Genomic DNA, 14,954 nt, shown 5'->3' with positions numbered 1-14,954 from the left:
CAAGAATTAATGGTCAGATACTTGTAACAACTACCTTGTACCTCTTTAAATCCGTTGGTCCTGTGTTTCATTACTACGGTCCGCTTAATCAACCATGTCTAAAATGAATTTTAAATGTAACATAGTGGGTCATGCCCATTTGGGAAATGTCTCTACATTAAGACAGGTTTGATCACAATAAGACATTTGCTTATAAATCAAGTCTGTATGTAGTTCTCATAATTATTGGGGTAGTGGTGGTCTAGTGGATAGTGAGTTGGACTTGTGATCAGAAGGTTGTGAGTTCAAATCCCGCCTGAAACCACACCACTACTAGTGTGCCCTTGAGTAAGGCACTTAGCCCTCAGTTACTCCAGGGGGAATGTCCCTGTCATTTGTAATTGTAAGTCGCTTTGGATTAAAAGCGTCTGCTAAATGTCAAAATTAATTAAATGTCAAAATTACTATGATAATATGATGAATAACATGTTGTTAAAAGGATGCGGCCCCACTTCCAACTACAACACACTACTGTAACAGGTCCTAACATTAACACTACTGTAACATGTCCTAACATTAACACTACTGTAACATGTCCTAACATTAACACTACTGTAACATGTCCTAACATCAACACTACTGTAACATGTCCTAACATCAACACTACTGTAACATGTCCTAACATTAACACTACTGTAACATGTCCTAACATTAACACTACTGTAACATGTCCTAACATTAACACTACTGTAACATGTCCTAACATTAACACTACTGTAACATGTCCTAACATTAACACTACTGTAACATGTCCTAACATTAACACTACTGTAACATGTCCTAACATCAACACTACTGTAACATGTCCTAACATTAACACTACTGTAACATGTCCTAACATCAACACTACTGTAACATGTCCTAACATCAACACTACTGTAACATGTCCTAACATCAACACTACTGTAACATGTCCTAACATCAACACTACTGTAACATGTCCTAACATTAACACTACTGTAACATGTCCTAACATTAACACTACTGTAACATGTCCTAACATTAACACTACTGTAACATGTCCTAACATTACATCCTAACATTTGGCACCATGCGGCATGTGGCATATTGCAAAACATTTGCCAACCTTTATGTAGTATGATATTTGCTCAGAAATACATCTATGTAGGCCTTTTGCATTGTATTTATTCAGGTTAGTCTCATTGAGATAAAAACTCATTTTCAAGAGAGACTTGGTGCAAGACAGCAGATCATATTACATTACTGTATTAGCCTATATTACTAATACAATATTTCATGTGATTCACAAAGATAACACAAACACTTACTTTACAAAGTTAAAACTGACCATAAACAAATTAGGAACATAGCCACACATACAATGCAATTACACACTCAAACATGCAGTACAATCATAAATAAAGTCAATCATTTTTCTATTGAAGATTGTACAGTAACCAACCAACCATAATCCTAATGAAAATGTTTATGAAGGCATCATACTTAACGACTTATATGTTATTCCCGGATAGTGTGATATTTTGTGGATAACTTTAACAAAACTCTTGCTACTCTAAAACTTTAACAGAACTTCTGCACACAGTGTGAGGCAAAATCAACATTTATTGTCTTGCACAGTGTGTGTCACAAAGACCTTTATCAAGGTCATGATGACTTCAAACAAGTTTAACATTTGTTCAAGGTCTTAGTAAGTGACACATTGCATGTCAATCAATGATTATTATGCAAGTATGCAATGCAGGGTTCATTCACCTATTCTGCTTGGTATTAAACGTTTTAGATTTTACATTTACGTTTTATACAGCATTATACAAATATATTAATTCAAATGTGTACTGTAATAGTTTATTTCTTCAGTCTTATACTCAATACATACAACATGACCCACAATTATAAACATATTGTTCATTTATCGTTATACCTAGTGCATACAAATAATAGTATATAATACATAATTTTTTTGTTTTCTTTTTCAGCATAGAGCCTATGAAACAGCTTCTCTGAACTTTCCACTATTAAAAACAATCAACCAGGGGATTTAATTGTCTAGGGCAGATTTCTCAAAGCAGTCAGCAAAGAAACAGTAAGAAAAAGGGGAGGGGTGTTTGACGAGTGAACAGGCTCAATACATTATAAAAGTAGTCAACTTCTCAATCTTCCTCACAACATCCAGGGAACCTAGTGGATCACTTAGTGTTGTGAAGCCATGAAGTGGAGTGCACTTTGCCTTGTGGCAGTGGCCATGATTGGCTGTCTGTGTGATGATGACGACGACAGGTGGAGTGGAGGACAAACCAAGCAACCCCAGAATCCTCTGCCACCCGTTTGGAACAAGGCTCCTCCGAGACCCCAGAATCCTCAGCCACCCGTTTGGAACAAGGATCCTCCGAGACCCCAGAATCCTCAGCCTCCCGTTTGGAACAAGGATCCCCCGAGACCCCAGAATCCTCAGCCTCCCGTTTGGAACAAGGATCCTCCGAGACCCCAGAATCCTCAGCCTCCCGTTTGGAACAAGGATCCTCCGAGACCCCAGAATCCTCAGCCTCCCGTTTGGAACAAGGATCCTCCGAGACCCCAGAATCCTCAGCCACCCGTTTGGAACAAGGATCCTCCGAGACCCCAGAACCCTCAGCCTCCCGTTTGGAACAAGAATCCTCCAAGACCCCAGAATCCTCAGCCTCCCGTTTGGAACAAGGATCCTCCGAGACCCCAGAACCCTCAGCCTCCCGTTTGGAACAAGGATCCTCCGAGACCCCAGAACCCTCAGCCTCCCGTTTGGAACAAGGATCCTCCGAGACAAGCCATGCAACCTCAGCATTCTGCTTATTTCAAGGAGGACAGGTGGATGCCTGCCCCGGATGTCAGTCATGCGCTAGCCACTCCTCAGAGACCTGCGGCTCCGCCAGCCGTTCCTCAGAAACCGAAAGTTTCCGATCCTACTCAAGAAATATTTCAAACCTGTGATGTTGAGGACCATTACAAGGTGAATTGTGGACTCTCAGACATTTCTTCTGCCCAGTGTGAGGCAATAAATTGCTGTTTTGACGGGCGCAGTTGCTTTTATGGGAAAGCAGGTTTGTTTTTTTAATCCTAACTCTCACAATATGTTTACCAATGTCATCTATTGCTCTTTCAGAAAAGTGACATTTTGTTCATAAAACACAATTCATGACAATGCATCTTACTCTATGTTGCTTTGCTTTTTGTAACTAGTGACTGTCCAGTGTACCAAGGATGCTCAGTTTATAGTGGTGGCAGCCATAGATGCCACCCTGCCCCACCTGGACATGGGGTCCATCACTATGCTGGGAGGAAGCGAAGCCCCCTGCGGCACTGTTGACACCAACGCTCTCTTTGCTGTCTACCAGTTCCCTGTCACTGCCTGTGGCACCATTATGAGGGTATGACCTGGGTTTCACTGTGTTTGAGTATGCAGAAATGTCCTATATCAATGAGCTTTATAATTGGTTTTGCATCTTGCAGGAGGAGCCTGGTGTTGTGATCTATGAGAACAAGATGATCTCCTCATATGAAGTGGCAGTTGGACCTCTTGGCGCCATCACGAGGGACAGCTCCTATGAGTACGGGGTTTGATATTGATCATTTACATCTAACATGTTTTCCCAAGTGCACAAACAGCTTTGTGTGGGGGAACTTCAATAAACATTTATAGTTAATAAACAAATAAGATGCCATTCTGAAAAATAATAAATAAATAAATAAATGTGCCAAGCATAATAGATTTCAATGTAATATTGTATATCTGACCATATTCTCTTCTCAGGCTGCTCTTCCAGTGTAGGTATTTTGGTACTTCTGTTGAGGCTGTGGTGATTGAAGTCAACGTTCCTCCTCCACCACCTTCAGTCGTGCTTCCTGGACCCATGGAAGTGGCACTCAGACTGGGCAACGGCGAATGTTTGTCAAAGGGATGTGATGAAGGTCAGTGGAACTATAACTTAGCACCTTTGTTCATTTCTATGGAATGTGTTAACAAACCTATTTTCTCTTTGAAACAGAAAGTGTGGCCTACGGCTCTTACTATGGAGATGCAGACTACCCTGTCACCAAGATCCTTCGGGAGTCTGTCTTTGTTGAGGTTTACATCGTGGGCAGGAATGACCCCAACATTGTCCTCACTCTGGACCGCTGCTGGACCACTACCACCGCCAACCCCTACAGCCTGCCCCAGTGGGACCTCCTGATTGACGGGTAACTATCAATTGCTCAACTGACATTGCTGGTATGGAGTTCGCACTTTTAGTCCTATTCCATAGGATCCCAAATTACTAGGCTTCCATTGTACCAGGCAAACTTAATCAAGTGCAGCACAAATATGTGAAAGTATGAGCATTGAGACACATAGCGATGGCTGACACAGACAGAAACAAATTCCTCACCTTGTTTTTCCCTCCTTTACTCTCTCCAGCTGTCCCTACCAGGATGACCGTTACCTGTCCACCTTGATCCTTGTAGATTCCAGCTCTGGGCTAACATGCCCAAGCCACTACAGGCGTTTCAAATTCCAGATGTTTACCTTTGTGGATTCTGCAATGAGTCCTTTGAGGGAGCAGGTAATAAATGTATTCCAATCAGGTTTGGGGTCAATTCGATTCCAATTGAGTAAATTCAGGAGAATCAATTGAATTTACAATTGAATATGGAGAAATTATTTCCACCGAAAGCTTCTAATGTTCAGTTTATTGTGTAATTCAATTCAAATGCCCTGTTTGCAATAATGTGTTCATTTCAATTTACAGTACGATTGACTGAATTGAAATTCAACTGCCACCAACCTTGATTCCAATGCTTTTTAGATTATTAAATGTGTGACAGTTAATTAGTTAGTAGTTAAATGTATGGTAGATTGAATGACACTAGTGAGACACCACATAAAACATAAATTGACACATCTCATGCTATTGGCGAGGCAGCGCGGTCACTGCAGTTGCCGCTGGCTGTTCCTTTAAAGGAAGCATGTTAGTTAAAGTAAAGAGTATTAGGGACTTGCCTTTGCTGTGGAGTAAGTGACTGCCTTCCCTCCAGTACAGACACACACACACACACACACACACACACACACACACACACACACACCATATATTTCACTTTCACTTCAAATGCAACACTCAGAGGGAAGGGTTACAGAGGTTACTAACCTAGGTAGAACCCTAGACTAAGCCAGGCAGGTGGGTTAGTGGACTGGTTCATAACAAAAATGCTTTTGACTATCCCCTCTCCTTAATCAAACCGCCCTATTATTCTTTCTTGCAGGTGTTCATCCACTGTAGCACAGCTGTGTGCCAGCCATCCAGTGGAGACTCTTGTCAACCAAGATGCACCGACCCTCACAGGAAGTTCAGTGAGTACTATACAGAATATATCATTTTATAAGGCTTACTTTTGCCCCTCCCTCTATACTTGTTCACTCACACCTTTCTCTGATCTGATGTGACATGTTGCTTTTGTTTAAACCTACCCAGGCCTAGTTCTTAGTCTATCAGATCTGTGAAGGTGGGTGAAGGAGGCCAGGAGGGAACTGTTTGAGTTAGGGGTGGGCATCGACGATCGATAATTGATCGATAATTGATCGATAAGGATCTTGGTCGATCACAAAATAAAACATTTGGTCGATCACAAAAACAAAAAAACAAATTTTTTTTTTTTTTGTGATCGACCAAATGTTTTATTTTGTGATCGACCAAGATCCTTATCGATCAATTATCGATCGTCGATGCCCACCCCTAGTTATTGTCCCAGTCTGCATCAAACTACATGATTCTGTACATCATTTTCAGGGAGAGATCTTCCTGATGCAGCCCAGAAGACGAGCAGAACAGAGTCTACAGTGGTTTCCAGTAAGGAAGTGATCATGTCCCTTCCTATGTCAACATCTGACTAGAGCGTTGTCACCATAATGCCACTGGTCTTCATGCTGACTTGAAAATAAATATTGCAGTCTCCAAACTTGTTTTTTGTAAAGTTGTGCATAGCTTGACCCACGATTGTATCGATAAGATCATGTGATACTGTATGTCAATAACAGTAACCCTTACGCCCAGACAGCACACATGGATCATGCTTACGTCATAGATGCTGCCTCTATGCAATCTACATGCATGATAATTTCTTGTAGTACTGGTTCGCTATTTTTACACTTACATTTGTTTTTACAGATATATCTCCCATTTATTGATCAAACTAGATATGTTGTGCTTTATCTGTGTTATTTAGTTATGTCCAGTAGCCACAATCACTTAACCTGGAGATAGAGTGAACCATCCTTTTAAACTAGTGAACCATCCCTTCAGTACCAACCTGTATGGGGCAGGTTGCCCTACCTGTGCAATAATAAACCCAGGCTGCAGCAACATTGGTAACATAATTCCCTTGGAAGCTGATGTGTAGGATACATTATGAACTATGACTACTTCATTCTCCTCCATAGACTAGGGTTAGGGTTAGGGTTAGGGTTATAGTCTGGCCCAGAGCCCAATGCAGACCACGTTGATAACTAGTCTACATAGTTTATTGGAATAGCAGAACAAACAGCTTTAGGCCTAATCATCATTGCTTTATAAATAATTTAATTAAAAAAATAAAGTACACTTAATTAATTGCAAATAAAGTCGAATTTATTCATTTGAAATTAAGTTGATCCAATTAGGACTATGAGTTATGAGGATGGACAGATTTATTGATTTGGGGGGGGGGGGGGGGGGGTAGATAGAACATGACATGTAGAAACAGTAGGCTATTCTACATGAAATATCTAGAAAGAATAAGAAAGATGGCGAAGAAAGACTACTGCATGCACCCTTAGAAGAAATTATTTTTTGACATTCAGACTTTTTAAAATATAATTGAAAGAAACATGTTGCAGCAAAAAAAAATAAAAAAATCTTTTTTTTGCATATGCCCCCTGTAGTGGACATCAGGTCTTAGTTTGATCACAGAATATAATTATGTAATGTAATGATTAATGTCATGTAATTCATTTCAGAAACATTATTGCACTCTGTTTAAGAGAGGTTTCACCTTCCAAAGGGCATAATTATTTTTCTCATCAGACAAATCAAGATCATTTGTGACTTGTTAGAATAAAATCAAAATCGGTTCTTTTGTTGACTGCTCCAAGAAAGAGAAGAGATGTTCTCTATTGCACAAGTGGTATATTTATTGAATATCACACGTGTAGTACAGAGTTGCACCTTATCCTGAGGTCGGTCTCAGAATAAGGTGGTCTTCTTCAGATTACAATACATTATATACTTTCACAAGACACAGAGTCCTTCCCCTTTTGGCCACTGTGATGTAACAGCTGAATGGCCTATTAGAATGTTCTAAAACTATGAATGGAGTGTTGTCTTGTGTTTGACGTGAGAACTGAGAAAGGAGTATCCTGCTACACCTGGCTTCAAGGCCATCAGACGCCTTCCTAGACAGACAGGAACTCCCTCATTCCCTTGCTATTACAATTGGTCATACAGTTAGGTCGGGAAGTATTTGGACAGTGACACAATTTCCATAATTTTGGCTCTGTATGCCACCACAATGGATTTGAAATGAAACAATTGAAATGTAATTGAAGTGCAGACTTTCAGCTTTAATTCAAGGGATTGAACAAAAATATTGTATGAAACGTTTAGGAATTGCAACCATTTTTATACACAGTCCCCTATTTTCAGGAGCTCAAAAGTAATTGGACAAATTAACATAATCATACATAAAATGTTCATTTTTAATACTTTGTCGAGAATCCTTTGCAGGCAATGACTGCTTGAAGTCTGGAACCCATGGACATCACCAAATGCTGGGTTTCCTCCTTTGTGATGCTTTGTCAGGCCTTTACTGCAGCAGTCTTCAGTTGTTGTTTGTTCGTGGGTCTTTCTGCCTTTAGTTTTGTCTTCAGCAAGTGAAATGCATGCTTGATTGGGTTGAGATCAGGTGATTGACTCTGGCCATTGCAGAATATTCCACTTCTTTGCCTTAAAAAAGTCCTGGGTTGCTTACACACTATGTTTTGGGTCATTGTCCATCTGTATTGTGAAGCACCATCCAATCAACTTTGCTGAATTTGTCTGAATCTGAGCAGACAGAATATCCCTAAACACTTCAGAATTCATCTGTCTGCTTCTGTCTTCTGTCACATCATCAATAAACACTAGTGACCCAGTGCCATTGGAAGCCATGCATGTCCATGTCATCACACTGCCTCCACGTTTTTTTCACAGATGATGTGGTATGCGTCGGATCATGAGCCGTTCCAAGCCTTCTCCATACTTTTTTCTTCCCATCATTCTGGTACAGGTTGATCTTAGTTCCATCGGTCCAAAGAATGCTGTTCCAGAACAGGGCTGGCTTTTTTAGATGTTTTTTGTCAAAGTCTAATCTGGCCTTTCTATTCTTGAGGCTTATGAATGGCTTGCACCTTGTGGTGAACCCTCTGTATTTGCTTGTGTGAAGTCTTTCTTTTATGGTACACATGGATAATGATATGCTATACCTCCTGGAGACTGGCTGGAGACTTCACTTGGCTGGATGTTGTGATGGGTTTTTTCTTTACCATGTAAAGGATCCTGTGATCATCCACCACTCTTGTCTTCCATGGACGTCCAGAACTTCTTGTGCTGCCGAGCTCACCAGTGCGTTCTTTTTTTCTCAGAATGTACCAAACAGTTAATTTGGCCACTATTAATGTTCCCACTATCTCTCTGATGGATTTTTGTTTTGTTTTTACAGCCTATGGATGGCCTGTTTCACTTGCATTGAGAGCTCTGTTGACTGCATGTTGTGCGTATACAGCAACAGCTTCCAAATGCAAATGCCACACTTGGAATCAACTCAGACCTTTTACCTGCTTAATTGATAAAGAAATAATGAAGGAATAAATAGCCCACACTGGCCCATGAAACAGCTTTTGAGTCAATTGTCCAATTACTTTTGGTCCCTTGAAAAAGAGGGAGCTACATATTAAAGAGCTGTAATTCCTAAACCCTTTCTTCAATTTGGATGTGAATACCCTTACCCTAAAGCTGAGAGTCTGCACTTAAATAATAATAATAATAATAATAATACATTTATTTTATAAGGCGCCTTTCATGGCACTCAAGGTCGCCGTACAACAACAAATTTAAAAACAGTTACAAAATTCAAAATACAAAATACATATAAATATACAGTATAAAACATAGCTAGCAGCAGAGCAGCACAGGAACAGTAAATCAACAGGGATACGCCTGCGTAAACAGGTGGGTTTTGAATGAGGAGATTGAATCTATGTTCCTGATGTCGGGGGGGAGGGAGTTCCAGAGGCGAGGGGCGGAGCGGCTGAAGGCTCTAAACCCCATGGTGGAGGGACGGGCTAGGGGGACGGTCAGGTTGATGGAGGAGGCAGACCTGAGGGATTGGGTGGGAATGTTGATGTGGAGGAGGTCGGACAGGTATGGAGGGGCGAGGTTATGGATGGCCTTGAAAGTATGGAGAAGGATTTTGTAATCGATGCGGTGTTTGATGGGGAGCCAGTGGAGTTGGTGTAGAATGGGGGTGATGTGACTGATGACAGGGGTTCTGGTGACAATACGGGCAGCAGCGTTCTGGACCAGTTGGATCTTGTGGAGCAGTTTGTGGGGGAGACCAAAGAGAAGGGAGTTACAGTAATCTAGGCGGGAAGTGACGAGGGAGTGGACCAGGATTGCGGCGCTGTTGGGAGTGAGTGAAGGGCGGAGGCGGTTGATATTACGAAGATGGAAGTAAGCAGACCGGATGGTGTTGTTGACGTGGGAGTGGAATGAAAGGGTGCTGTCGAGGACGACACCCAGACTCTTAACCTGGGGGGAGGGGGAAACCAAGGAGTTGTCTATGTTGAGGGTGAAACTGGGGTGCTTGGTGAGTGTGGATTTGGAGCCAATGAGAATTACCTCATATATAACTGTAACTTGAAGATGTTTTGGTAAACAGTTAAAATAACACAAATTCTGTCTGTGTCCAAATATATATGGACCTAACTGTATGTGTTCGTAGGGTACAATACTGATAATGTGCATATTAAAACAGGAAAACTGATAAGATATCTAACATCATAGCTGAGCAGCTGGTGCTAGACGAATGAACAATAAGACCTTAGAAAAATATATATCCTAACACTTTGCTGGACTGCCTAATCTAGAAGAATCTGTCTCGACCTCATTGAATTGGCTAGAACTGGGACTGGAAACTGGTTAAAAACAGGAGGTAGTGCCCCGCGGTGGCGCAGCGGTCTAAGCATCAGTCTCTGGTGCAAGCTGCCCACCGGGGACTGGGATCGAATCCCGGTCTCGCCAGACCCGGATATGGCCGGGGCCCACAGGGAGCGGCATATTGAGCGGCCGCTCCCAAGGGGGGTATAGGACTATTTCCGGACAAGGATCCGTCGCGCAACACCGCCCCCGGGGTGCCGGAATAACGGTGTCGGGCTCGAGGAGCCAGACAGCTAGTCTGCCTGGCTCTCTCCTCTGGGGCTGCCGGCCACGGGGTCGTGCGGCGGATCCTACGCAATAGGCAGGGGATAATTGGATACTAGGTTGGGTACAATTGGATACTAAATTGGGTGAAAAAAGGGATAAAATCAAAACAAAACAAAAAACAAAACAAAAAAAACAGGAGGTAGTCCCCTGTTGTCCCCTACAGAGGACATTGAATAAAAGTTTTGAAACTTACAATTACTGTATATTTCTGAAATCATGCTAAATTGAAGTTAAGACTCTCATATTGAAGGAACAATTTGATTATTAGCAGAAGAAATATAATAGCTGCAAAAGAATGATCACTTACCTCCCTTGTTGCCATAAAATATGGAACATTTTGAAAAGAAAAAGCTCTGTTAGCCACACCCACACGACTCATTAGAAAGCCCAGGATGTGCTCTGTACAGGACAGTAGGACTCAAATAGATTGCATAAATGGTGCTTGACGCTGTGTTCGGAATGGCATACTAGCATACTAATAATGCATTGCGCGTCTCTTCAGTCTCGTCAAACTGCGTCATACAAACTCGTCATACAGCTGTTGTTTACATTGTCTGATAGCCTGGGGGCTATTCCACGTATCGTGATTAAATCTGATCCAGGTTTAAATCAGATCCGGGCGCTAATTTCAGCTTGCGTTCCGTTCCATCAATGTGGCTCAAATAATTTGCTGCTTGGTTGCTACGCAACCAATCCTTCTGAACAAACCTGGTAGCGAGCAGGTTTACAGGCTGGTTTAGGTAATACGTGCGTCAAAAATGTCTCACAGGCGGAAACTACATCCCGAACGACAGTTCCGTCAAGTGTCTTTTAGGAAATATTAGTTCCCACTTTTTACGAGATAGATAGATCGTTATTATTATTATTTATTTATTTTTTCTGATTTTATCCCTTTTTTTCACCCAATTTAGTATCCAATTGTACCCAACCTAGTATCCAATTATCCCCTGCCTATTGCGTAGGATCCGCCGCACGACCCTGTGGCCGGCAGCCCCAGAGGAGATAGCCAGGCAGACTAGCTGTCTGGCTCCTCGAGCCCGACACCGTTATTCCGGCACCGGTGTTGCGCGACGGATCCTTGTCCGGAAATAGTCCGGAAATAGTCCTATACCCCCCCTCAATATGCCGCTCCCTGTGGGCCCCGGCCATATCCGGGTCTGGCGAGACCGGGATTCGATCCCAGTCCCCGGTGGGCAGCTTGCACTAGAGGCTAATGCTTAGACCGCTGCGCCACCGCGGGGCAGATAGATAGATAGTTTGACTGTGTGATAGATAGATAATTTGATATTTTGAAAGTGTGATCGATAGATAGATAGATAGTTTGATTGTGTGATAGATAACTTGATATTTTGAAAGTGTGATAGATAGATTAAAAAAAAAAGTATGTCTATCAACTTGCATTGCCATCATCAGTGTGTTTGGCACAGGGGTTAAGGCAGCCAGCTAGAGGTCCGAAGGTTGCCGGTTTGATACTTGTTTTAATAAAAAAAAAAAAAAAAAATTACATGCATTAACCAAAGCTTTCATGCAAATCAATTTACAATATATGTATATCTGTCTAAAGCCCAATTTATACTTCTGCGTCGAATTTACGCGTGGCTACGCCGTAGCCTACACAAGGGCTCTCCCAATTTATAGTTCTGCGTTGGTCGGTCTGCGTCGCCCTGCAAGTACACTGTCACATCGCTGTAAATAAAACATGGAAATAGGTCAAAATCTATCATGCACACATCAGCCTAACTTAGATAGATAACTTTACATTAAATATGTCTATCATCATCTGCTGTCAAACGCCACAGGTAATCATTTATTTCTAAACAAACAGGATTGTACATCTCATAAATGTGAATCGCGCTCCTTATGGGAAGGCTGTGCTTGACGCTTCCATGGGGCGCTCCTTTGGAACGGTGTACTCATAGCGGCATAATAGCGATTTTTTTGTTATGCTTGTTGTAAAGAAAATGTCTATAATGCATTGAAATGACATTAAACTAAGATAATAAGATGGTTATCATAATCTTTCAAATATGTATTAATAAGTAATTACATAAAAAGTAAATGACATTTCTGTCATGGCTTCCACATTTAGGCCTACGAGAGAGTCGGAATCATGTGACTACCAAGCGGACCAATCGCAGTTCTTACGGTCTGCGTAGGAGTGCCGCGTAGTTACATTTTTGGAGAGGTGCGAGCTACGGCGTAGGCTCCGGGCGTAGATTTTACCCAGAAGAATAAATTGGGCTTTAGTGAATCATCTATCCACCAGTAATCATAAGAAAAGAAAATCTATGCCAAATGCAGGGTCCAGTTAGAAGAACATAATTTACTACTCAGAAAGGCTTCAAACACCATTGTAATCGTGTCAGTTTTGGTAAATTAGCCTACACCATCATTTTATAGCCTACATACTTTTTTAGATGAGATTTTAGATTAGATTCAGACAATGAAATGCAGTAAAAAGTGTGTCAGAAGAGGGATTTGAACCACCGTCTTAAAAGGACAAATTAATACTATGGCAGTGGTCAATACCACTAGGCCATCGTGACAATATTACTGTATGTAGCCTGCTGCTGATATCACCACAGTAGTAAATATTCATTTATTAAAATATGAACATATAACAATAACTGGGGCTAGTATGACCTACGCATTTAATCGGTCAGCAATTTCTTGCCAAACCATTTCCCTCACCTTGTTAATTGCGGCAGTATTGCACTATTTTACATCTTATTTTTCGTCTTCATAAAGATCAATAAGTAGGACCACTGCGCAGCTAGTATCTTCATTTCGACAGTTCGACTCTTCGGGGCTCTTTATGTCTGCGTGCACGTGCCCATATCGAGGATTTCTAAACCGGTGTTCTGTGAACACTGATGACACAAGGCTGATCCTTGTTCGAGGAATCACTTGAGGCTTGAATCCCAATCACGATTTGCCTGAACGCGGCTTTTATTTTAATCGCCGATATACTAATCCAACGTACGTGGAACAGCCCGCAGGAGACCGAAAGCTCGCAATAAACACAGATTTGAGTGTGCAGATGCTGCTCTATTTGAAGCTCTTCAGCACCCCAGCTAAGTCTGATCACGGTGACAACACCTAGGTAAAACTGAAACCATCCTATACGGATCCCCATCTAAACTCAGAAAGGCTGAAAATTTTAAAATAAAAGTGGGTAACATTAATATCACAAGAAAAGAGGATATTACATACCTGGGCTCCATCTTAGAGGCAAATCTTTCCGGAGATAAAATGGCAGCAAAAGTAATCAAAAAAGTGAACCATAGAACTAGATTCTTGTACAGGATATCCTCACTTGTCAGTAAAAACACACTGAGGACCCTATCAGGAGCTCTCATTCAATGTCACTTCGACTATGCCGTAACATCATGGTACTATAGAACCACAAAGGCCCAGAAAACAAGACTCCAGACAGCCCAAAATAAACTGGTTAGGCTTCTGCTAGGCCTCAACCCTAGGACACATCTAACCGCTGCTCATTTTTTGAGCCTTGATTGGCTACGAGTAGTTGACAGAGTGCAGCAGCTTGCACTGGGCCTGGTCTTCAAGATACGCTACACCACAAAGACACCCAAGTACCTGTCAACATACTTCCAAAAAGTGAACAACGTCCACACATACAACACCAGAGGAAGCTCCACGAACCACGTTCAACCGCGTTGCACCACAAACAAGGGGTTAAACTCGTTTGCAAACTATGCAGTAAAAATGTGGAACGCCCTTCCTATAATCTTAAAGGAGTGCAAAACACTGCCCACCTTCAAAACCACTCTCAAAAAACATTTACAGGAGGCTGCAATCCGTAACTGGACCCTCTAAATCAAAAATCAGATTAAAAGACCCGAACTACCCACTGTACATACTTTGTGTTTTGTCCCCCGCCCCCACCTGTGGTGTATGTCCCCACCTGTCCTACCCGCTGTACATACCTTATGTTTCGTTGTATTGTTCTTCCCATGATGGACGTGTGTTTATCTTGTAGATAGTAATAGTTATTTGTCTGTATTATCTTGTAGATAGTACTAGCTTTTTTGTCTGTCTTACATGTAACGATGAATTGAGAATCAAGGACCCCAATTGAAATAAGCCAGTGGCTTTCTTGGGTTTTTATCCTGTTAGTTGACCTTGTATGTAATATGTACTTTCATGTACCTACTTCTGCAAATCTTCTAATAAAGTTTTCAATCAATCAAAACGGATGAGCGGTGGTATTTTCACTATATTGGGAATTTACATGGTGAAATGCATTCTTAGACAGTCTACGTCGTCATGATTACAAAGATTCCACTTGAAATGCATGAAATCCAAGTTTATTTGTGTCTTACACACACGTTCTCCTAGTATTTGACTGCCTGTAGCCCAGTCACGAATGGTCCCAGTATTGTAGCTTCAGATGGACAAGTTGGT

General features: G+C 41.6%; 1 protein-coding gene across 1 annotated transcript; it reads left to right on the top strand.

Moving 5' to 3' along the window:
- Window positions 1-2,285: 2,285 nt before the first annotated feature.
- Window positions 2,286-5,415, top strand: LOC308170415 (zona pellucida sperm-binding protein 4-like; the record flags this gene model as incomplete). The annotated part of the gene is made up of 8 exons (XM_080545208.1): window positions 2,286-2,862; window positions 2,967-3,095; window positions 3,235-3,422; window positions 3,505-3,602; window positions 3,806-3,963; window positions 4,041-4,233; window positions 4,451-4,595; window positions 5,296-5,415. 8 exons carry the CDS (start codon window positions 2,286-2,288, stop codon window positions 5,413-5,415), a joined length of 1,608 nt encoding a protein of 535 aa, XP_080401334.1.
- Between the last annotated feature and the right edge of the window lie 9,539 nt (window positions 5,416-14,954).

This window comes from Nansenia antarctica (assembly GCF_963989245.1).
Source record: "Nansenia antarctica genome assembly, chromosome: 14".
In the NCBI taxonomy this organism is placed as follows: Eukaryota; Metazoa; Chordata; class Actinopteri; order Argentiniformes; family Microstomatidae; genus Nansenia; species Nansenia antarctica.
This window is presented reverse-complemented; position numbering and strand designations above follow the sequence as displayed.